Below are 10,057 nucleotides of genomic sequence, written 5' to 3'. Positions count from 1 at the left end.
TCAACTACAAGTTAATGTATATCGATAAACTACCTGATTTCATGTAACAATCAAATAATAATAAACATATTACAAATAATCAATAGTAATACCAGCTGGTCTCACTACTCACTGCGAAAGCTGAAGAAAAATGGCAAATGATACTATATCAAATAACTCACGTTGAGATCGAAATGGAGTAAAGATCAGAAAAATGAGAGAGAAAGAAGCAACTTTGAAAATAGTTGACTAAGGATTCTGACCGTAAGATGAAAATCTCTAATTCTATTTTACTTCAAGTTGGGATTCCATTTTGCGACAGTAATTGACATCGAGGACCCAAGCCCACTTACATTATTTATAGGCTAACCCATATAACCACTCTAACAAATTAGACCCACATTAGTTCAACTCAAACTGAATACAGTTAAAAATTTAGCACATCCTAACAATGTATTGAAATTTTCATGATATAGTGAAAGGAAGTTTTCATGACATATTGTTCATGATATCATTAATAAAACGATTTAACATAATGTGTGAAGATCCACCATTATCCATCAACGCCTTTTTACTCTCTTTCTCCATCTTTTTCATCCTCTCTCTAACATCATTATCATGCTCCATTAACCACCTAATTCCTTTCTCAATCTTCTCAGCTTTTACAATTTCAACCTCACCGTCATCGATCTTGTAATCTATTTTAAGCTCCACCGCTAATCCCAGCTCCTTCACCAATGTCAATGCATTCAGTCGTTGTTCTCCATAAAGTGGCCATGCCACCATTGGCACTCCGAACCATATACCTTCTAACGTCGAATTCCAACCGCAGTGCGATACGAACCCTGCGGTTGCATTGTGGCCCAAGATGGCCGCTTGCGGTGCCCAACCAACGACCTTACCAATTCCAACAGTTCGGTCTATGAACCCTTCTGGTAACACCTCTGCCTCGTTCTCATAATCAGTTACGCCATACATCAAGTCCTTTACTTGTTCCCCCGGTCCTCGTAGAGACCACAAGAATCGGTGCCCACTCTGCTCTAGTGCGTAGGCGATTTCTTTCACCTGATCCGTACTGAAACATCCCATGCTCCCGAAGCAGAGAAACACTACCGACGAACGAGGTTGTTCATCAAGCCATTGCATGATTGTATCATAATTCTGATGGACATTGCTTGAGCCTTCGAGGTTTAATATGGGGCCCACAGGGTAAATGGGAGGAATTTGAAGCTCATCTTTAGAAAGGGAGTCAACGGCATGGGATTCAAGCTCCGAAAACGTATTAATCAATATACCTTTCACTTCTCTCATCCATTTTATCGAGTTACTGAATGATGTAAAACTTTCAGGCTGCAAAAGAACAGCTGGAAATAATTTAATGGAAACCTGGTTGGCATACGATGGTACTGTGAATTTAGTGTCCGAGTCTTTTATCTGGCCGAACTCAATCTTTTTTTCATCGTGAAGGGCCCTAGCGTAGAGGTGGAAGCCAAGAGAACCAGCACCCGAAGTGTAAAATGCATAACTAGGAACGCCAAACTCGTTAGCCAACTCTACCAAACAAGTTAATAACGAGTCGAGAACGAACCCGGCGAGTCGAGGTGCGTTTGGAACTGAGTTGGATTGCTCAACTATGTTGGCGACGACTTCTTTCACAAGCGGTCCTACGGTTTGAGGTAAATTAGTCAAAAACTTCAAAACATCTACCTCTGGGTAAGATTGAGAGAGGCTGATGAATTTAATACGGCTGGTGGTGGTGGCGGCGGCGGCGGCGAGAGAGTCAATGTAGGCGTTGATTCTAGCGTCTTCTGGTGGCTTGACGGTGAGGACGGTGATAGAGAGGTTATAATTGAGATGTAATAAAAGTTTAGCCAATTGAACTGCAGGTATCAAATGGCCCATTAAAGGCGCTGGAACGAACACTAGCTTCCCTTTCTTCATCGTGGAAACGCAAAAGAAGGGTTATATGTGGAACAGACAATGCAACACCGAACAGTGAATATCAATCGATGGCAGTGTTGGTTTGGGGTCTGGCCGATGTTCTTCACTTGAGGTTACTGATAAAGCTAATTCTCGTCAAACTGTGTGAGTGTGAAGTACGATGCCATTGCTTGATGTGTCGGCAAACCTTATCCCTTATTGTACGTAGTGTTGAAAGTCAAATTTGACTGCAACCAAATTTGAATTCGGTGGTCAAATTATGACCGTTGAAATGGTGGAAAATTTGTAAGGAGAAATTACCCAATTTAGCCTCTGTACTTTGTAATCGTGGTTCACAAACGAGTACCAGCTGTCGGTTCTTTAATGTGATTTGGTTTTATATTTAAAACTGAATCTGGGTAGTTGAATATTAATGTTAGAAAGAAAAATGAATGTGTGGGTTCAAAAGATTGTGGTATTTTTTTAGAATTGTAATCTTGTCATGTAAATAAAATAAGAAAAAGAACAAAAAAATAATAAAATTGTAACTAAACTGTCGACACCATTTTTCACCTGGGTAAGAAAGATCGATACCGACTCGGGGTTTTCTCTTTGAAAATCGTTTAAAAATGTGAAGAGTCGCCACCAATCATTTAAGGTGAGATTAGAACACCATAAAAATCGAGTGATTTTAATAAAATATTTTATTTTAATAAAATATAGAGTTTTGGGGTCTACAAAAATCCAAAAATCAGGTTCGGGAGTCTGTTAAGCGTGGGGAAGGATTAACACCCCCACAACCCAAAAATTGATACCTAGTTAGTTACCCTATATTTAAAATTGGAAATTTTTAATTCGATCTTTATTTAACTTAAAAATCATTAAGGATGCAGAGTTTGAAAAGGATATTCGTTTATTGAAACCGATAGCATTCGCCCCCGAGCGTAAATGCGGGAGATCAGCTATTGTGTCTAATAACCGAACATTGCCTCATTTTTAGAAAACATGATGTGGTTTTGAAAAGGATGTCGACTTATTTAGAGAATTACCAGTAGTCACCCCCTGAGCATGATCGCGGAGGATATACTATTAACTCCTTAATAAATGAACAGTGCCTTAAGTTTTAAAAACAATGCAATAAGCGAAATTTTATTTAATCCTAATTATACTAAAAATAAATTAAGGCTTTTTCTAACCTATGATGTCAAATTATGAAAATGAAAGAACTTAGGGGCTCAAGCCTAAGAACGTATACTCTAATATTAATCCTATTTCATTTTAATTAATTATTGATAGAATAACTGAGATGGTCCCTCGAGCGTTTAAGCGAGGGCCGACTCGAATTATCCCCTAAATTAAAAGACTAGTTTGAAATCTAATCTAAAATAGAGGCTAATATCAACTTAAACTAATTTTAATAAATATTGCAATTCGAATAATTATATTGAAACCTCAAGCAAAAGCGATGACCAAATTAAGAATTATCCTAATTTAAGTATAAAAATTTATAAGTTATGACTAAAATGCAAAAAATCTAAGTCTATAGGTTTAAATCTAGAGAAAATCGCCTCAGTGACCAAAAATGCCTTATAATATACGATTTTAACCAACTTTTTTTAGATTTGCCAAAATGACCAACAAAATCGCAATGCGAAATAAAAATCGCAACGCGGTCTCCAGAATCGCAAATCAGTTCCCAGAATCGCAACGCGATTATGAAGAATCGTAATGCGATAGTACAAATTCGCATTGCGATTTTCCAGAATCGCAACGCGAATATGAAAATCGCTACGCGATTCTGACTATCGCAACGAGTATCCGTAAAATCGCAACGCGTATCCGTAAATCGCAATGCGTATCCGTAAATCGCAACGCGTATCCGTAAATCGCAACGAGAATACGTAAATCGCAACGCGTATCTGTAAATCACAATGAGAATACGTAAATCGCAATGCGTATCCATAAATCGCAACGACAATACGTAAAATCGCAATGCGAAATGAAAATCGCAACGAGTGAATCGCAATGCGAAAATAGTAATCGCATTGCGATTCACTCGTTGTGATTTTCATTTCGCATTGCGATTCTCTCGTTGCGGTAGTCATTTCCGCGTTGTGATAGTCTATTTTGCATTCAACATAATGCAGATTGAAATCAACAAATCAACTATTATATTTCAATCAATTAAACAAGCACAAATATTATGTACACATCAATTAAACAAATCAACATTTACAAATCATCTTTTACAAATCAATTAAACAATCAAAAAATAATAATGAAATCAACTTTTGCACCCATACATCCATTTCACGCAACTCACTTCAGGATTAACCTGCAGAAACCAAACATTGAATCAACAACACTTTCTACACATCTAAAACCTACAAACAACAAATTATTGAATTCTAGCTACTTAACCAAACATTTTCAAACCAAAAAGAGTAAATATGTTTAACAACACTTGCATTTGACTTACAAATTGTTTATGGACACTTTCATAACGCGGATGCAGGTAGGCAGCGTCTCGCATATATCGCTCTAGCCATAAAATGTCGAAACCACAAGCCTATTGCACCTTTATCTCTATCGGTGGGAGGTAGAAAATGTGTATTTCCTGTCGTCAAACGCTCTAAGCACATGCATACGAGAGGACCACAATCCCCTCTGGCTTCCTTCGTTTGTTGTGGCGCGGTCTCGTCTTTGATAACTATAACATTGAACTTCTTTGGCTTCTTGTTTCCAGACTTAGTCCAATAATCAATTGCATCCAAGAATTTAGCCAAATGAGAGCTCCATCCCTTAATCATATCTCTCAAATCAGACAATGATATGTAATTTATCATGCTGTCATATACTATTATCTTTAGGGATGGGAGTTGAAGCTCGACGAGAAGCCAATGAGTACAGTCCAAAACAGAGTACAGTCCAAAACAAGGATAAACACCTGCATCGAAATGTAATAATTCAAATTGCGCACTTATTTATGAACACCTTTAAAATATTTAAACAAATATACTAACCTTATCGACCTCCCACCATGCAGGATAAAGTTTAGCTTGTCCATTAGCCAACACATATGATTCCTGTCATTGATTCTTCAAGTGAACTACGTGAAAATACGTCGGTATAATTGTATATCGCATTTTTTTTAATATTTTTCTTCAATTTCCTTACAATTAGAAGACGTGTCACCCATGCATCAATATGCTGTTTTACAAAAAAATACATATATTAGTGAATTACATAAATTTTTAAAAAAATTAATCAAACTAAAATATAAGAAATATAAGACTTATCCCCCATCGAAATAGCCGTTGTCTTCAACCCCTAATAATACACCCCACCAAGACCGTTCAATCAACAAATGCATATCATCGTTGAGTTTGTATATGTCAGCGTAACACCCTTGGCCTCGCTCATGTAGATAAAAATCAACTGCGGTCTTAGCCCAAAGGGTATTATCCAGAATTGTTTCCGGTAGTTGTTTCCTCTCCACTTCATCTGCCGGAATGGTATTGGCCGGTAACTTATACGAAAGCCAACAGTCATCCATCATGTCCGGCATGTGAGGGGGCTTCTCAATAATTCGATATATTACGCCGTGTGAATCGGGCTCTAGAATATTGGGAGGGACTTCTTCAACGATGACAGTGGCCTCTTGAACGGTGGGAGGGGACTCTTGAGGGATGATAGGGGCCTCTTGAACGATAGGGGAGGCCTCTTGAACGATGACAGGTGAGTCGAGCTTTTTCTTACGGATTCTTTGCACTATTGGGGTGAACGGAGACGTAATGACACGCGCACGCCGTCTGATGTGTGAACTCCGTCTTGCAAGAAAGACCCGACGTAGAGCATACACCTTAGCGGGCCGCTAAAAATAAATTAATACATAAATTAGTAAATAAACAGACATGATATTAAACAGTGAGAACAAAGACAAATATATTTCAAACTTGCACGGTATTCACCCAAGTCATTATTATATCATTATTCGCAAAATGCATCAGATAACATTCCAGAAGTAAGCACTTATATAAACATTTAAAAGGACAACATATAGGTTTAGTGCAGGTTCAATGACAACATAAAGAGTAGTAGTTTATTCTTGAAACTTAAATTTTCAACACTGTGAAGTTAGTATTTGTCTTTTGGTTGAAGTAATGCAATTCATTCAAGTTTCAATTTGCAGAAGAAGAATTGGCAGCAATCGAACAAATTTACTTTCAACCAAAAGACAAAACAAAGACAAATACTAACTTCACAGTGTTAAAGAATACACAGTTTAGCAGAATTGGCAGCAACCGAACAAATTTACTTTCAACCAAAAGACAAAACAAAGACAAATACTAACTTCACAGTGTTAAAGAATACACAGTTTAGCAGAATTGGCAGCAACCGAATAAATTTACTTCAACCAAAAGACAAAACAAAAGACAAATACTAACTTCACAGTGTTAAAGAATAAACAGTTTAGTAGTATTGGCAGCAACCGAATAAATTTACTAAGCAATCTAAGTGAAATGGTTAATCTAAGTGAAATTACGAGTAAATTTATCATCAAGTTAAATATGGAAAATCTTAAACTTACCTCGTTGCGTAGAGTATGAACCTCATTCTGCAACGATACTACCATCTCACGTAGAGCGGCAACCTCACCACGTAAAGTATACACCTCCACACGCCATGCACCATCGTTATCACGTAGAGTACCGATCTCCTCACGCAAGGCATTGACCTCATCACGTAACTCCCTTGACTCATCCCGTGGAGGTGGAGAACAGGGAGATAGAAGTCGTGGCATCTTTGCCGGTCGCCTATCATGAGGTGATGGTGGAGAAGAGGCTCGATGATGTGACGGGATAGGTGATGGCTCTCGTTGTAGAGGTGTATAGTCGGGTCGATCAGGTGATGGCTCTGGGTGAGGTGATGGCTCTCGAAGTGGAGGAAGTGGAGGTTGCTCATCATTCGTGCCATCAAAAAAACGCTGACTAGCTTGTCACCAATCAGTGGCAAGCTCAGCCTCCGTGGGTGTCAGTCTCTGTAATGGAGTGTTGGCCTCCTAAAAATATAAAAAATCAAACAAAGTTAAACGTCTACTATTAATAACTTGTTTATATATGATAGTATTTGTGTTAACTTATATTATTTATTGTCGCATATGGTATTAAGTCTTCCCAATCCAACAGACGTTTCCTCTTCCAGGAAATAGCCCTAGGAATATCATTTGAAGTTTTTAATGCATATGTCCGCATGCTGGGGAAAGCCTCGAATATCCAAATCTACAAACAATATAATAACAAACATTAGTAATTGTTAAATAATTAATTATAATTTTGAAAACATTATATAGAAATTCTTACCTTAAAGGCCCAAACAAAGCCTGACAAAGTGTATTTCGACCCATCGCCACGCAAACTTTTGCGGTCATCAAAGGCAGATGACAACTTAGTCCAGGTAGCTTTCCATATATACGAACCCCACGGAAACAGATTCCATGCATTTAGGTCCTCTACCAATAATATTAGCTCCTGAGGAATAGGTTGTCTGGCCTCTCTGCCTAAAAAGCCGGCATACAAAAGTACTAGAAGGCATACTCAGACAACATCGACGTCATTCATCCGAGTAAAACCATCTTTCTTATTAAACAATTTCTTCAGGTCGTCGACGTGTAAGTTCGGCTTCTCTATTGACTCATTAGGAAAAACCCGGGATAACCATGATGGGCGGGTGATATGACGAGTGTACCGGCCTACATCATCGTGTCCGAATCGTAGACCAGTGATTAAGCAGAACTTCTTCCGCCCAAAACAAGTATACGCCGGTGGAAAATGAAACCATATCTCTTCCTCACCACATTGTATACTGTCGGGTAGATCGCTAGTCATGGTCTGAAGCCACAAATGGGTCAAATTAGCATCTCCACCCGGATGTTGTACTCTCAGCAATGGCCCAAAGCAGGTTTCCTCAAATAATTTTCTTTATGCAGGTGAAAGCTTCGAAGCAATTGTAGTGGCTAGGCTAACTTTATTCCTTAATGTCAATGAAGCCGAAAAAATTTTCTACAAAAAAAATAAACATACCAAGTTAGATATACCAAAAACTACACTGTGAATATATACCAAAAACAATAAACATAAAGAGTAGTAGTTTATTCTTGAAACTAAAATTTGCAACACTGTTTTATCTTTTGGTTGAAATGAAAATCGCAACGAGAGAATGAAAATCGCAACGCGAAATGACTATTGCAATGCGAAATTAAAATCGCAACGCGAAATGAAAATCGTAATACGATTTTGGTTTCGCGTTGCGATTCTCTCGTTGCGATTTTCATTTCGCGTTGCGATTTTCATTTCTCTCGTTGCGATAGTCATTTTCATGTTGCGATTTTAAGTTTAGAAACTATTCTTCTTCTGCAAATTGAAACTTTAATGGATTGCATTACTTCAACCAAAAGACAAAACAAAGACAAATACTAACTTCACAGGGTTAAACACTAAATAGTTTAGCAGTATTGGCAGCAATCGAATGAATTTAATAAGAAATCTAAGTGAAATGGTTAATCTATTATTGAAATTACCAGTAAACTTATTATCAATTTCAATATGAAAAACCTAAAATAATGCAAAATTTTCAAAATAAAAATAATTAAAAAAACTAACCCTCGGAGGTTGATTTTCCATTTCTGAATGATTGTGAGGGATTTCTGACCGTGAATGGTTGTGAGGGATTTCGCCGGAGATGGGGACGGAAATCTTCGGAGATGGGGATGGATTTCGCCGTTGAGAGTGAGAGATGGAGATGGGATTGAGTTGAGATTTTAGGTTATAGGTTATGAGTTGCGATTACGGGATATACTGTGGACGGTTCAGTGTTCCGATAATTAATATTCGTGTTTGGAATTTGAAAATAAAATACGCCTAGTGATTCTAATGGCGCTTTAAAAATCGCGTTGCGATTTATGGATACGCGTTGCGATTTTACGTATTGTCGTTGCGATTTACGGATATGCATTGCGATTTACGTATTCTCGTTGCGATTTACAGATACGCATTGCGATTTACGTATTCTCATTGCGATTTACGGATACGCATTGCGATTTTACGTATTGTCGTTGCGATTTACGGATACGCGTTGTGATTTTACGGATACTCGTTGTGATAGTCAGAATCGCGTTGCGATTTATATGTTCGCGTTGCGATTTTCATATTCGCGTTGCGATTCTGGAAAATCGCAATGCGAATTTGTACTATCGCATTGCGATTCTTCATAATCGCGTTGCGATTCTTCATAATCGCGTTGCGATTCTGGAGACCGCGTTGCGATTTTTATTTCGCATTGCGATTTTGTTGGTCATTTTGGCAAATCCAAAAAAAGTTGGTTAAAATCGTATATTATAAGGCATTTTTGGTCACTGAGGCGATTTTCTCTTAAATCTATAATCTTAGGCTCTAATTATGGACTAAATTGAAAAGAATCTAAATATGAAGGATTTCATCTAAAATCAAGTATCACAGCACTAAATTAAGCAAACTTGGAATCATAATTTAAAATAAATAAAAGAACACATTTATAAACCAAGTAAATGATAAAAACTTAATAAATGCAAATAAAAAATTAATTAACACGATGAGAAAATGAGATAACCAAATATAAGATAAATAATAAATGGAAAAGAAATCAAATAAACATGAATCCACCAAATCCTAAAAGCTTAAATGGAAACTAAAATAAAGACAGGAAATACTATGGCATTAACGGTCAAGTTTAAAAAGTGTGCAAAAATATATAGACAAAATCAATTAACTTTAGCAATTTGTGAAGTAGTTTTCGGATGGGAATCATTAACAGACTAAAAATATACTAGATTACAATGCAAACATATGGAAACAAACATATAAAAGAAATATTATAATCAATAACATTCCAGGTAAATAATCACAATTCTATTTAAAGTGTGGATCTTATAGTATAATTGTTTAGTGCATAATATTTACGTTTATACCTATTTCTATATACATGACTATAATATAATTAATATATGAGTATTTAAAAAAAACTAAATTAAAACAACGATAAACTTATAGAGACTAAAATAGTGGATTAACCAAAAATATCAAAACACAAACAGAAAATGGAAAATCACGAAAATAGTCCC

At 36.9% G+C, this 10,057-nt stretch overlaps 1 protein-coding gene across 1 annotated transcript; it reads right to left on the bottom strand.

Moving 5' to 3' along the window:
* Window positions 1-455: 455 nt before the first annotated feature.
* Window positions 456-1,920, bottom strand: LOC120146443 (anthocyanidin 3-O-glucosyltransferase 6-like). The gene has a single exon (XM_039159997.1). The coding sequence runs from the start codon at window positions 1,918-1,920 to the stop codon at window positions 469-471; it is 1,452 nt and encodes a 483-aa protein (XP_039015928.1). The 3' UTR covers window positions 456-468.
* Between the last annotated feature and the right edge of the window lie 8,137 nt (window positions 1,921-10,057).

This window comes from Hibiscus syriacus, unplaced genomic scaffold (assembly GCF_006381635.1).
Source record: "Hibiscus syriacus cultivar Baekdansim isolate YM2019G1 unplaced genomic scaffold, ASM638163v2 tig00110926_pilon, whole genome shotgun sequence".
In the NCBI taxonomy this organism is placed as follows: domain Eukaryota; kingdom Viridiplantae; phylum Streptophyta; class Magnoliopsida; order Malvales; family Malvaceae; genus Hibiscus; species Hibiscus syriacus.
Note: the sequence above shows the minus strand (reverse complement) of the source record. Positions and strands in the feature narration are given on the sequence as shown.